Source organism: Branchiostoma lanceolatum, chromosome 4, assembly GCF_035083965.1.
Source record: "Branchiostoma lanceolatum isolate klBraLanc5 chromosome 4, klBraLanc5.hap2, whole genome shotgun sequence".
NCBI classification, from domain to species: Eukaryota; Metazoa; Chordata; class Leptocardii; order Amphioxiformes; family Branchiostomatidae; genus Branchiostoma; species Branchiostoma lanceolatum.
The window spans coordinates 30,471,752-30,486,454 of record NC_089725.1 but is presented as its reverse complement, the minus strand read 5'-3'; the positions used below and the strand labels follow the sequence as shown (position 1 = coordinate 30,486,454).

The window sequence follows — 14,703 nt, the reverse complement described above, 5'->3', positions numbered from 1 at the left end:
CGTTGCAATATGATTTTAAGGCCAGGGGGCGCTGGTGCACCATAGAGACATACATGTGGTCAAGATGGCGGAAGCTATGAGAGCGACGGTCGCAGCACTTCTGCATGGAATTGACAGGTAAATGAGGTTATATTCTCACCTCAACTAATATGAAACATACTATGATGACTTCTAGATGCACTTAGGAACGTATTGAGGTCTTGAGATGGTTTCTGGACTGCTTAAGAAGAGCAGTTTGTTGCCCATATGTCAAGGGAGTTTTCATGCCTGTGCTGATGCATGCATGCTGCTTTGAACAGTTCTTGCCATATTTTTGTGTGCCGCAAGAATTATGACGATTAGAAATAATTCAGTAGAGCTTTCCTTTGTTCAAAGGGCTACACATAACACAAAGGAGCACCTGTGTGAGGAGAGAACGTTGAACGGTTCAGGTAGTGCAGTGGTGATATGTGTTTGTGGGGAGGGGGGTCTGAAGAAACCATGCAACCCTATAAAGAGGGTCTGCATGGGGGGGTCCTGGCAACGCTTAACGGTAAATTCAGGCCAGCCGATAACGCTTAACGGTAAATTCAGGCCGGCCGATAACGCTTAACGGTAAATTCAGCATTTTTAGAACATGAGATACCCCTGAAGACGACGTTTTTTTTGCCACTAGTCGTCCTTATCTTGTGGCAAGAGACCTATTACGCTATGCCATTCTCGCATACGCGCACGCCTGCTCCGAACCCTTTAAATTCGACGGCGACAGGAAATTTCATGATCACGATGACGAGCGCCGAAGGAGCGACGAAAATTTTGAAATCTTGACCCTCTGAAACGCTATTTCCTGCATTCTGAGGGGAGATTTTGCTGAAGAGTAAGCTAAGTTTTATGACATCTCTATTTGAAAAAAAAAACACAGAAGAGTTTCAGGTTGATTTTTGAGGGGCGTCATCCAGACCTCGCCAGAGCTGCGACATGCTCCCGGGGAAAATTCTTGACACCCTGAAACGCTATTTCTTGCATTTCGATGGGCAAATATTACTCGTAATGTAAGTTAAGTTTAATGATATTTCTGTTTGTGAAAAAATACAGAAGAGTTTCAGCTTGAGTTTTGGGGGTCGACGCCCTCCTGACAATATTTTTCGACGGAGGCCCGGCATGCACCCTGGGAAAATTTCAAAATCTTGAACCGCGAAACGCTTCATTTCCTAAATTTTGAGGAGAAAACTTTGCTAGTAGAGTGAAAAATAGAAGTGTTTCAGCTTGAAATTTTGTGTGGGGCGCCCTACCGACAAATTTTCGCCGGAGCCGTGTGCTCTCTGGAGAAAATTTTGAAATCTTGACCCACTGAAATACTTTTTCCTGCGTAACGAGGAATTACTCAATAACGCTTAACGTTGAATTCAGGATGACAAATAACGCTTAACGAGGAATTAAAACGACCAGTAACGCTTCACGAGTAATATACCGATAACGCTTAACGGTAAATTCAGGGCGGCCGGTAACGATTAACGGTGAATTAAAATCGCTCGTAACGCTTCACGAAAAAGGGCATGCAGACCCTCTATAAAATTTTACGATATATTTTCTCCAAGCAGATCTACTGATGGCAAGACAATATCCCATCCATGGGCCGAAACAGTATCTAACTGGCCACGGGGGGCCATATGGATATTCTTTCAGCCCTTTGAATACTGTCTTGCCTCAGTAGGTCGATCTGCTCTGAGATTTTTAAGTCAATATGCCAAAAACACCAAATTATCAAATCTCTACAATTTGAAGATGTTTCTTATGTCTGTAATGTTATCTGTTAATAACTGGTACACATGTATATCTGCACATTGGCATAACACACCAGCTCTATCATTACATTTTTGCCGTAATAAGCTAGTTCGGAGTTGCTACTACGCATGTGCAGTGTCAAAGGTGAAGCCCCCCGCGACGGAAACAGTGCTCACCTCTACATTGTCTCAATTTGCATAACAACGCCCAGACGGGTCTTGTTTTCGTCGCGGGGGCCTTCACCTTTGACACTGCACATGCGTAGTAGCAACTCCGAACTAGCTTATTAGTGTAAATCCTGGCCTGACTACCTTGTTCCAGTACTAATAAGTTGTCTCCCCTGTTATGCCCCCCAGATATAACCCTGAGAACCTGGCCACCCTGGAGCGGTATGTGGACCTGCAGTGTAAGGAGAACACCTACGACCTGGAGGCCAACCTGGCTGTGCTCAAACTGTACGTTCACTTTTATATATTGATATTGAGAATGGACTTATCATTCAAGCTATCTGATATCTTTCACACAAAAGATGTTGGTTAGCTTGAAGTTAAAGGATTAGTCCATTCTTGGCATACAGTTAGTATGTTTGTTAGTTTGTTTGTCAGAACACAAGAATACCAGTTTAGGGGAAAGTCAAGTACGTGTACTAGTACAAGGTAAACCAGGCATCCAACTTGTCCTGTAGTGTGCCTGAAGTTTGCTCTGTATTATTAACTAAGAATGAAGTGACTTTATGCACTAAAATAAAAATGTGACCTCTACTAGAATAGATGTGACAGGAAGTTCTGAACTTTTTGTATTTGTTGGAAAGTGGAGTTCTTGACAATGGTCTTGGAAGATCACGCCATATTCTCAGTGGAATATACACGTACACGTAACACGCTTTTCATTTACATGTAAATTGTAATGTCTTTTGCGCCATGTCCACAGGTACGAGTTTAACCTTCTCCCTGCTGCCTAAATCTGTAACCATTAGAGAATGGCGTGACAAATGGCTACTTCCGTGTTCCAAAGGTTAACCCTCCACTCCTGTCCACAGGTACCAGTTTAACCCGACGTACTACCAGACGAGCGTGACGGCGCAGATCCTGATGAAGGCTCTGACCAACCTGCCACACTCCGACTTCACGCTCTGCAAGTGTCTTCTGGACCAGGTCCATGTATCCTTCTGTTAGCTGCATCATTATACTGGCAGTACAGGGCTCGAAATAGTGGGTGCATGTGCACCCAGTGCACCCCAAATTGGAGCTGTGCACCTTAATTTTTGACTGTGGGTGCACTGGTGCACCTATAACAGCATGATAACTTTTTGCTGTACTTTATTTAATGTATTATTTGTTTGAAATTTTAAAGTTAGCTATAGAATTACAGATTTAAGTTCTTAAAGAGAGGCAGCAGCGTTAAACTTTGTAATTATGTTCTGAAGAGCATTCAACTTTATTTTATGTGGTGCACCCAAAATTCTTTCTGTGCACCCAATTTTTTTAGATGGGTGCACCAGTGCACCTATTCCCAAAGATGAATTTCGAGCCCTGCAGTAGTAGCTGTCATGCCAGTAGAAATAGCATTATGAATCGATTACGGCTTTACGTCCTCTCGGATAGGATGTAAAGCTGGAGGCCCCGTGTTTGAGGAGAGCCACACCTCAAGTACATTTAATTACAAAGAGTAGGGGTCCATCCTGGTGTGAGTGGATCAAACCTTACATTACACTTAGTTACAGTCCGGTCTTACGCAGCTTGTACATACATGTACTGTACAAAACTGGTGTGTTATGCCTAAGGTGGTTTACCGGTTATGCAAAACAAACAAATGAATCAATGTCAGTGTCAGCATAGAAGATAGGACCTAAGTTGTCAAAAGGAGGTTCATAGGGTATGATTGATTTATGAACCAAGACATGGAAAAGTACATGTATGGCTAACACAGAGCATATGACCTGACCCTTAACCTGTGACTTCAGCAAGAGGAGGAGATGATCACCCGTGTGACCTTCCTGGCTGACCTTCTGGAGACGTGTCAGTTCAAGTCCTTCTGGGTAGGCTCTGATTCCTGCTGATGTGTTTAGTACCTCCTGTAGTGCTCATCTTATGGCAAATGTTCAGTTTTCAAACATTTGATCCTTTTTACTCAGGTGTGATAAACATATAAATCATCAAACTGTCAGTAAGATGTCACTAGTCCACACAGCTCTGAGGTATTCTCTTTTCAGACCCACCGCTTAGATATGAATACATTGTATCAAGCAACAGTCCTGTTATACCGGCCTGCGATCTGTCCTTCTCACTGCATTTGTGCTGGCCAGCCGTCACCAACCAATCATGTTGTTGCCTACAGTTTATTTGCTTGTTTGTTTTGTTTGAACCTTTGTTTATTAATGAGAATCGCAAATCGGATTGGCTGTGATTGGCTGGTAACCTTCCCTGCAACATCATGATAGGGAATATCTAATTGGCTGATGGCGAGCTAGCACTAACACAGCAAGGTGGATGAACGGGAGGCTGGTATGCCAGGGCCTTTGCTTCATATACTAGTACATATACTAGTAGTGACAAGAGGCAGACCTAATATGAGAGGATGCTGTGAGGCTTTCAGTCATATCCTAGTATAAAGGTTCATTCAACAGCTGTTGTGAGTTTTAATCCGTCTGAAGTGTGTTATTAATCTTGCGTTGTTCCCGCTGCAGAAGGAGATCGCTCTGACGCCTGAAGTCATTGAGGGCGTCTCCGGGTTTGAGGACTCCGTCAGGAAATGTAAGGACTGAATTATTCTGAGAGAGAAGCTGTTCTTTTTTCCAATGCCTACACCGAAATATAGATTTCAACATCCTTAATTTCATTGTCATATCTGAGAAACATTTTTTTTCCTTTCTCCTTACTACCTAACCCTGTGATCAATGTAGATTTCTTGTTAAAAGGCTGATTTAGCAGAGAGTGAAGTCTTATGAAAAGTTGTACATGAATTTCTTTTACTAAGAATGTAGCTGTACCTCACTTTGGGCTGCACTAACCCTCTTGTGCTGGATTGCAGTTATCTGCCATGTTGTCAGCATCACCTACCAGAGGATAGACAAGCAGACACTACTGGAACTGCTGGGAGACATAGAAGGTATGTTCTGGTGATTTTGAGGGGTTTCAAAGTGAGGAAGGAAGCTGCAAGGTTATCACTTGGTTATGTCTGATTTAGTAGTTATTAAATATCGCAGGTATATGATACTTCATCACTACTAAATCACATGCATGATAGATAGAAAGGATGCAAGCTATGTGTTTCATGATTGTAGTCGAAGCTTTTCTGTATGACACCTAGATGTTCAGTTGCCTATATTATTCCCTACACTTATTGGCAGAAGTTTATTTTTGAGTATTTTCTCTAGTACTTTTGTGTAGCGGTTGCATAACATGTTGTGAATGAATGAATGAAAACTTTATTAACGTTGTGTGAGTGGATCAAACAGGCCAGCCTTACAACTACTGTATGAAACTGGTGTGTTACCCCTAAAGGCAGTTTACTGGTTATTGGAAAATTATAACAAACATACATCAACTGAAGGTCCTGTTGCTGTTGTTATTTCAGCAATTGGCTATGAAAATAGCAAAGCTGACAAAAAAGTATTATGCTCGATCTCAAGTTTTATGCTCCGAGTTGAAATGAAGAAGAGCTTAGAGTCAGGACTATTTTGTGTTATTCCAGACCACCAGCTGAAGCAGTGGATGAACAAGTACGGCTGGCGGGACGACGCGGAGGGCTTCGTCTTCTTGGCCAACCAGGAGGAGAACGTCAAGACCAAGAATATTGTGGAGAAAATCGACTTCGACAGTAAGTGTTTCAAAACTTGGCACCCTTGTTAGGTCGATGAAAGTCAAACATCCAGGTAGATCATTATGTAACACAAAATAAATCAAGCAACTGGATGAATTCTCTAAAAGAGTCAGACGTTTCAGATCGCATACATTATTTTACATCAGTGAGTGACTATCTGATATTTATATACAGGTCTTTAAACTCATTCTGTCACTTCCAAAAGATAATGAATGCTATCTGAAATGTCTGAATCTTCAGAGAGTTCATCCTGGTGCTTGATTCAGTTTGTATCATGTATGGCACCCTTGTAAATTAGAGATTGACAGTTCAAATTGATTTCTGGAGTGTGATCCGATATGTTGGATAATAGCAAATTCTTCCAAAGTGGGTGCTGAATACTTGTAAAATAAAATAAAAAAGCTGACCAGAACTTTGTTTTTGCCCTTCAGGTGTAGCAGGCATCATGGCAGCTGCCATCCAGCGATGAGCAGCTCCAGTCAGGAATGGGTGTCAAATTCCAACTACATCTGTATCATAATATTGTACTTGTAGTTACTCTCCAAACAGAGGTTAGGTTGTTGTCTTTTTAGGCGTTATGTCAGTGTTTATTGGAAGGCCAATTATATCATCATCATGATATAGTATACCAAAAAAATGAAAAAATATAAAGGCCATGAAAACGTCTAAAAAGACGTATTAAACAAGCGATACTAACCTACAGGATGTCGTACAAAACAAGACTTCAGCAGGATGCAGTTTTTGTCGTTAGCTATAAGAGGAGAGCTGAGTGTAGTGAGTTTTGCTTTGTCAAACCTGGCTGGTGAGGCAATGGCTAAAAACTGGAGTGATATCGACTAGTGGACAATTAAAGAGATTCAGACCTAATGAAGTTTCTTCCCACATTTTTTCTACTTTTATTTTACAAAGAGATGTGTCATGAATGGTAGAGATATATATCATACACACCAGCAGTATATTGTCTATATAAACATATTGTTCGCTCAGTCTTTACCTACAAAACACAAGAGAATAATGAGGAACAATATTTTCTTTGGCTACAAGTAGCGTTGTATGGAATGCTGACTCAAATACCTGCTTCAAGACAACAAAACACAGATTTATTTGCGGATCTTTTCAAATATATATAACTTCACCTCAACGGGTTTAAATATAGCACCAGTACTTGTATGGTGTGTTACAGTTAGTAGAAATCATTTTCTCTGGATGATAATAGTCCTCATCATTGGTCAGCTCTGGTGCACGTGACTATGTTTCTTCCAGTAGTAGTAATGATAATAAAAGCACATTATATACATGTACTGCTCACTTGCAAGTAGAACCCATTAATACTATGGCTCAGTCACACATCACACTTCAAGTCACCGCAGAAAATATATGTACAGGAAGTTTGGTCAGTCGTTACTTTCTAATATCAAAGGATGAGAATTCTAGTCTGTCGATGATACTTTCATTCCTGAAGTGTGCGTCTTTGATCTTGGACTTGGGGCTTCCCGTCTCCCTCAGCCACTTCTTCCTGTGAAAAGAACATTGGAAATTTTAAATGATTTCACAGAAACTTGGAATCATACCAATTTTAGCTGGAACATCTAACTGGGAATGCATAAAAATCAATTTGTCATAACATAATTTGTCATAACAGTTAAGACAAGATTGATGTTTCTTCATTAAATACTTTGTAACAAGTCATTCGATGTATTAAACAACTAGACCCTGAAGCCTGCTTGCAAATTTCATGTGTTATGGCTTATGGTAACTTGTACAACAATTTTAGGAAACTAATCTCAATAAAAGACTAGTATTACAAAAAGTTATTATATACGACTCGTATTACGATGCCATAAATCCAACCCAATGTGATGAGACCTTGGACAGCATCAACAATGAAGGACTACCTAGATTATGTGTTGTGCCAAGGGACAATGAGGCAATTTCAGTAATCGACAGTAAACTGGGTCTAATACTCATAATACAGAGAATAGATAAATGCACGGTAAACCATACTGCGAGTGTAGTCTGTATAACGCAAACTCCAGCTGTCCGGGGGTTTCTGTCCCCTCCCCGCGGCTATGTGGTTACAGGGCGGCGAGCCGTTACAGGAGCTTGATTGAATTCAGGCTACTGTGAGTGCAACTACCAGATGCAGAGCCCAACAACTCACATGACGAACACCTTGCTCTCCTCCCCCTGCACCTGTCCCACCACAGTCTTCAGCACAGCCTGGCCCGGCCGAGGTTTCACCTCGTTCTTCACCCAGCCGACCAGGCCCAGCTTGTCAGCTGTCCTCTTCGTGTTCTAATTTATATTGAGAGAAACATATTTTTCATTATCATTGGGTGAGCCAACTACTCTCTCTTTGCAGCCAAGGTCTGAATCACGAGGAACTTAAAGGGGCATATTGTAGAATCTGGTGGGCAAAAACTACAAATAGTAAGAATTTGAAAGATCTACACTAAGATTCACATTTTTAACTTATTTGTTACTTATTTCCAACATATTCCCGTCATTTTGTCACATTTCCACCATTAATAAACGACGAAAAACGCCAAACGTGTAAAATCTGACCGTCCCGCAAGTTAATCTGCGTCCCGCAAGTTAATATGCAAATAAGCCAGCGTAGAACGCTACGAAAAATCCGAATCGACCGTTATGGTCGGAGTTCGAGCGTCGCAGGAAAATCACCACAAGGAAACAAACTTCAGAACGTCGGGCGTTCGATCGCGTGTTCGGTGGTTCGTCGGAATGTTGGACAAGATGGCGGCCAATTCAAGTGGCGGCGGGGATTGCGTATATATAATTTTTTTCAAGACGTTCGCACACCACTACAAAGTCGCATCCTTACGTGATGAATATTGCTGTGCAGTGTAATAAGGTAGATTCAACTAATGATGTAGAAAAATAATCAAAACCGAAGAATTTTGTTTTATGTTCATGTCGCAATATGCCCCTTTAACATTTGGCAGGGCTGAATCACAAGGGTTTGGAGCGGCTAACTCTGGTGACCTCAATACGAGGGTAATTGCCCCACTTGCGTCTATAAGACTGTAAGGTTTAATTGACTCACACCGGGAAGGACTCCTACTCTTTATTCAGGGAATGTTGACAGCCTAAACCCAGAACAAAATCTGTTGCCAAAAGTCTACCCCAACTGGGAGAGGGTTAACTTAGATAATGCAAGGCCTTTCAATTAGTTGCCCGTAATATTTCTGTATAGTGTATACCACGAAGGAAGCAAACTGATAGTTTCACAACTTAAGGTAATGTTATGAGATTTTTAGTCCAAAATCAGTTACATAACTCTCAGGACCGATTACTCTGCTTCCACATTTCCACTCACACTGAAGTATAGTTTAGAAAAGCAGTTTCCTACCTTTCTGAAGAATACACCTGAAAAAGAAAGAAGAAATAAATTCAACCAATATGTATTTAGGTTCTAGTCGTAAACTTTTAAAAATCATGCATTTGTAAACTCGTAAGACAAAATAATCTACACAACTGCTCACTTTTATTGTACTAAAAATAGACAACAGGAAAATATTGAATGGCAATTTACGTTAATTTTTAAATAGTAACACGTTAACGTTAACGTAGAGTTGACAAGTGCAAAGAGCTCGATTCTTTATCGTTTGCGATGCCTAATTCCTGCCAGACTTCACACAAGGAAGGTTGACTTATCTTAGTACTAAACGAAAATGAAGAAAATATACTTGCATGCTTCTAACCTTGCACTTTCCCGAAAACTTCATAATCAACCGACACAAGTCTGCCAGACGCCGCCATGTTTCTACTAACAACCACAACCACCGCAGACAAACGCAACTAGCTGAGGTAAGGAGCCCTAACGTCTAAAGCAATGTCCAACTTGTTGCAGTTTTGAAATGTCTAATGTAATAGAAAAACTGTTTTAAGGTCTTTTGTGCTCAAAACTTTGAGTCAGTATCCCAAATGGGTTGTAGTGAAGAACTAATATACCTTTCAACGTTTACGTTAGCCTGTGACCTTGAGGATTTCTTGAGGTTACTTGAGGTCAAGTAGAGAAATACTTGTCATGTCCTTGTTCAGAGTCATAATCTCGTCCAAGTTATCTTGGATAGTAAAGTAGTTTATAGAGATGCTACGATGACGAAGAAGAGGAATTACTGCATTTTGTGACCATAAAAAAATACACAGATTCTAAAAGTTTATAGGGATATTCTATTCACGCTTATGGGGGTGATTATGATCTTTATCTTCATTTTATTGAAAGATTTCAAGAAAAATGTATATCATCTTAATTGATGAATACGTATATCTAAATACAATAAGATAAGTGCTGTAAATCTTGGGGTATCTTAAAGCTATTTCATCGTATGTCAATAATTGTATAATGGATTATTTGCTACTATATTTAGTTCCTCCCATACGTCACCAAATGAGTCACAGAAACCGATCAAATATGGCGGCCCTTCTTCGATGGTGACATTTCAGAAATTTGTAGCCGAGTAATTTGAACGTTTCTTAACAGTTATGGCGAATCGAGAGCAAGTTCTCGGCTTTTTACCCCAGAAAGAGATCGTCTACAACAAGTTGCTGCCCTATGCGGACTGCTTGGACGCAGAATCCAATGAATTCCTGTCGGAAATCAAGGCGAACCTTGGCCGAGCGGTGGCCCTCAGAGAGCTGAAGCCGGGGGCAGCGCACTGGACGCAGCGGCTGGTCACGTAAGTGTGGGATCTTAGCTCCGATCGGGGTCGCATCGTTTCCCTTTTTCGACAGCATTTCACAGAAGGCGTATTGGGTTTTACATCCCATTGGGGTGTGAGGTTCATCCAAGGTAAGAAACGTTACACAACCGTCCAGATTTGTGGCATGGAAAACACGGTAAAGTATCGAATAAACTCCGATCGACATCAAAAGTAGATCACACTTTATGCTTGGCATCAGGGAAAGCACAAGTGAAAATGAACTACAGTAAATGCAGCAAGCTGTTTGAAGTATGTGTTTCATTGAAAATGGCGATTGTATATGTTTGCTGTGTCATGAATATGGCACGCCCCCCTCCCCCTCTCCCCGTTCTCATGACGCAGCATGCTGCCATCAGGATTACGTTATGTTTGGAACCCGTGACTGGTTTTGAACGACGCATTGTTTTCCTCATCTGGTTCGAACTATCCAGCTCTTTTGATGACTGTCGAACGTGACACCAACTCAAAAATAGATTGTTGTTTTTCTGGCAAGATTTCAAGTTCAGCTTCGCATGTTGAACTTTGTTATTGTTGACCTGTAACAAGTCAAGGCCAGAAAGGATCTACATGTTGTTGATGTTGATTTATTGAAAAGCTTGTTGACATGTTGATGGCCTTGTTCTTTCATTACACTCTGAATTGCAATATTGTGTGGGAAAGTTCATATATTTTTATGCAAAGTAGAGATTAAATCTGTGCAAAGCATTTTGGCAGCTGAACTGAAAATCATTTTGATAACAAATTGTTGTGTTACTGTTATTGACATTTGCAGGCACTTCTTACCAGCACATTTGCATCATTATATGATTCCCTGGCATTGATAAAGTGTACCAAAAAAACCCACACCATACCTTGCCAATTTGTCTAAATTGCTGATACCAATCAATACATGAAGCCAGCTTTTTGTAAACAAATCTGCTCACACGCACAGCTTTTCTACATTTGTACACAACAACATGACATTGAACTTCCTGTACATTGTAATGCAGTGCAATAGGCCAAAATACTGTCAAACCTGCCAAAATGACCACCTCTTCAAGCTGACCAATTGGACATGACCACCACTTTTTCTCAGTCCCGAAAATTTTCCTAATAGCTGTAAGCATTGAGCAGCTTGCCCAAGACGACCACATGTGTAACACAAGCGCTCTCTTCCGGTCCCCTGGTTGGTCGTCTTGGGCAGGTTCGACTGTATTGACTTAAGATATCTTACATATATGAAGGTAAAGGTAAAACCTTATTAAATTGATAAGCATAGCCTTTCTTGAGGCTGTAGGGGCTGTGGGTTGTTATCCACGGTGTCTAGGGCACGAAGGTGGAGCCCGTCCCTCTTTCTCCACCACCTTTTACCTCCCCAACTGAAGTCAGGTACCCATTTTTACACATGGGTAGTACCGTACCGGTAGAGTGAAGAAAATCGCCTGTCCCAAAGGCACAACATCAGTGATACGTCAGGGGGTTCAAACCCAGGACCGCTGGGCCAAACACCTACATGACGCTGCAACCTTACCATGAGTGCATTTAACTTTAACTTAGTTTAAGTGATGTATTTTCCTCCTGAACAGGTACATCCGCCTTTACGGGCGGAAGTTCTCCAAAGAAGACCATGTGATGTTTGTGAAGCTGTACTACGAGCTGATGACCATTCCCGATCTGGAGTTGCCTCTGGTCCAGAAATTCTCACAGATGCTGACGATTCTGCTTAAGTAAGTACTGTACATGTATCCAGTAGGCAAGATACTGACTTCTACTTGGAAAACCATATGCAGAGGCCCTAAAAAAAGCGGTCAAACTTCTCTCGACTGAGGACGAAGCATGACGCTTTTTCGTTAGCTAGTACGTCACTAGTGCAATGCGGCTTTGCTACGGATCGAGTTTTTAGCCAAGCACACCGGGTCACCCCTACTCTTCTCGATAAGTGTGTTGGGTTCTTTTACGTGCAGAGGTTTGATGCTTGAGGCTTATGCTTGAAGCTCCCTCATACACGGGGCCGCCGGCTTTATGTCACCGTCCGAAATGGCGAATGCAGTCCCTTACAACATGTCCGAGCTGGAGGCCCTACGCTCCCCATGGGAGCAGGTGGCCATGAACAGCTTCTCATGAGCCTCGCTGGATAAATCAAAAAGACTTCATGAATTATCCGGTTTCTCCACAACTGGATAAGATTACAGGGATTTATCCAGTTGCGGACTGTAGCCATTGTTTACCTGAATGTCTAACCTTCACCAAAGTATCAGGTTTCTTTCTTAGATGGTGGTGAACCTTGTGTTTGTAATTATATTGTTTTCCCCATGTACCAAATAATAACTGTCTCGACTCTCAAGATATACAATTAGCTGGAACCACATTGATATACATTGATAGTTTTCTGCAAACTTTCAACCTTTTACAAATAGCAAAATCTATGTGTTTATTAACTACAATATCGCAAAATCATATGTATGTATGACTTAATTTGTCTGCACATTTTATCAGGCGCCGCTGATTAGACTGCCTCTGTCCTTGTGTTTTACGTAGGAAGCGAGAGCTCCTGTCCCGAGACGACCTTGTGTTGCCATGGCGACCGCTGTATGAGCTGGTGGAGCGACTGTTCTACTCGTCGTGGGAACCGTACGGTCTTGAGTGGTACCCCTCGTAAGCACAACCTCCTCCTTACTCTCCCGTACTGGTGGTGTAGTACAAAGCGGGCTGCTGTTTTCATCATCGTTTTACCTAATACCAGGGGTTGCTAAGGATTCATAATAGTTTTACGGACTTCATACAGATTTTACGGGCTTCATACAGATTTTACAAAATCCATACAATCCACTGCTAAGAAACGTACAAATTTTACGGACTTTTAGTAATAGTAAGGATCGTTTGTGTTCCGTTAGATTTGTATGTATGAAGCAAACAAAAGAAACAACCATTTTTAATTTGAAAAAAAAGTGGCCTGTATGCTGTTTGTGCATCAGAAATATGCCCGAGATTCTATTTCGAGACCTGTCAAAAATTCACCATTCATGTTCACCATTCTACTGTGTGTATTAGAAGGACAACCCATATTTATTGTTTGAGAATCTCAAGCTGATGAAGAAGTTATCAATCAGAAAAATACAAAACTCCCATTTGGAAATCTTTATTCAGTTTGGACATCCTCTGTCATGCATGTGAAGTCTGACTCAGATATGCCCCCTGTTGGTTTTGGTGAGAACTGCAGCCCCAGCACACCGTGTGATGATGACCGATGATGGGACTCTGGAAGTAGCCGTACGTGGTTCCCGCTTTTCGCTACCTCCCAGTTTCTGATGTCATGACCAGAGTTTCACCCCTGTAGACCCACCCCTTGTGTGAACCTGGGTTGTAGACTGTTTGGCTGCATCTGGATTGCATAATATTTGCTTGCAACAAAGACTTAACGCAAAAAAACAGTAGTTGCTACATGTACATTTGTAGTCTAAGCATACGCAAGGACGAATTGAGAAATTGTCTACAGAAACACTTTTGATCAAGTGTTTCGTCATTGAAGATTAAGACAAATGTGTGATTGAAAATATCTTGACGAAGACTTACATGTATGAATACTTTTTGAAAGTCTCAAAGTGACAAGACAGTTTCATTCAGTGATAGTATCTCTGTATCCAAATCTCAAAAGATATATTGATGTCACTGGAAAAAATTCAGAAAGTAACCATTCAAAAAAATTCGGCAAGTAAGCTTATATATATTTCTAAGGCAAGATTGACATTTCTCGTGTATTAGAAACTTTTAAACATCTGTGTTTGTATCTAAATGATGTATTTAAAAATTGTTTTGTGAAATGGATTTATCCAAATTGAACAGCTGCTTGCTCCGAACGCAGCCTGTTGCGATGATTGTCGATACGATGTACCTCTGTGCAGCCAGCGGCCGTTCGGTCTCTAACTGCTGTTGTTTGTGTGTACGAACTCATGTCGATCAGAAATGGGCGAGGCTGGACTCTTTCTTTACTCCACCAACTAAGAATAAGGTAGGCAGGCCTTCGTCTGTTTCCGTAACACATTGACTAAAACCCCGCGGTGTTGCGCCTTGTCGTGTCGTGTCCCCGCATTGAGTCGTGACTCCGTTTCAGGAGCAGGAAGGCCGGAGGGGGTGCGGGCATGCGTCGGCTGGTAGGGGTAGGCAGGGGTGGTAGAGTCAGAGACCCCCGGGCCATGCGAGCGGTTTTGGCGGCCCTCAGCGCAGCCGGGTTCGGTCGGTAAGACAGGACAGGGACCCACCTCCTCACGATCACTCGGCCCTCGTCTCAGCGTACCATGCACCTACCAATGCCTCCTCAAGATGTCTTAGAAAGTTAGATCTATCTTAGATCTATCTTAGATCTATCTTAGATCTGTCAGAGTCACTACAAAGTTAAAGAAATCAAGTCAGGCTT

At 41.7% G+C, this 14,703-nt stretch overlaps 3 protein-coding genes across 3 annotated transcripts in view; 2 read left to right on the top strand and 1 right to left on the bottom strand.

Annotated features, from left to right (window-relative positions):
• Position 1: 1 nt before the first annotated feature.
• LOC136433981 (eukaryotic translation initiation factor 3 subunit K-like) lies at positions 2-6,453 on the top strand. Its single transcript, XM_066426616.1, has 8 exons — positions 2-117; positions 2,121-2,219; positions 2,804-2,924; positions 3,728-3,802; positions 4,451-4,517; positions 4,795-4,872; positions 5,458-5,583; positions 6,018-6,453. Exons 1-8 carry the CDS (start codon positions 65-67, stop codon positions 6,053-6,055), a joined length of 657 nt encoding a protein of 218 aa, XP_066282713.1. The 5' UTR covers positions 2-64; the 3' UTR covers positions 6,056-6,453.
• On the bottom strand, positions 6,454-9,428 carry LOC136433982 (acylphosphatase-2-like). Its single transcript, XM_066426617.1, has 4 exons — positions 9,309-9,428; positions 8,957-8,973; positions 7,748-7,881; positions 6,454-7,102 (listed from the first exon to the last, which is right to left on the bottom strand). The coding sequence occupies exons 1-4, from the start codon at positions 9,364-9,366 to the stop codon at positions 6,988-6,990; spliced, it is 324 nt and encodes a 107-aa protein (XP_066282714.1). The 5' UTR covers positions 9,367-9,428; the 3' UTR covers positions 6,454-6,987.
• A 552-nt stretch (positions 9,429-9,980) lies between these two features.
• LOC136433977 (proteasome activator complex subunit 4-like) overlaps positions 9,981-14,703 on the top strand; it is a 38,289-nt gene continuing 33,566 nt past the window's right edge. Inside the window, exons 1-3 of the mRNA XM_066426613.1 lie at positions 9,981-10,286; positions 11,876-12,016; positions 12,828-12,944. Of these exons, the coding sequence (XP_066282710.1) occupies positions 10,093-10,286; positions 11,876-12,016; positions 12,828-12,944 (452 nt within the window). The 5' untranslated portion in view covers positions 9,981-10,092. The remainder of the gene's footprint in view (positions 10,287-11,875; positions 12,017-12,827; positions 12,945-14,703) is intronic.

Bases quoted from the DNA above. Each gene is read 5' to 3' on its own strand.
- LOC136433981 (XM_066426616.1), top strand. From the start codon at position 65: ATGGCGGAAGCTATGAGAGCGACGGTCGCAGCACTTCTGCATGGAATT. The intron at 2,220-2,803 runs GTACGTTCACTT...TCCTGTCCACAG, and splicing joins AACCTGGCTGTGCTCAAACT to GTACCAGTTTAACCCGACGT. The intron at 4,873-5,457 runs GTATGTTCTGGT...GTGTTATTCCAG, and splicing joins ACTGCTGGGAGACATAGAAG to ACCACCAGCTGAAGCAGTGG.
- LOC136433982 (XM_066426617.1), bottom strand. From the start codon at position 9,366: ATGGCGGCGTCTGGCAGACTTGTGTCGGTTGATTATGAAGTTTTCGGG. The intron at 7,103-7,747 runs GTGAGTTGTTGG...TTCTTTTCACAG, and splicing joins GAGAGCAAGGTGTTCGTCAT to GAAGAAGTGGCTGAGGGAGA.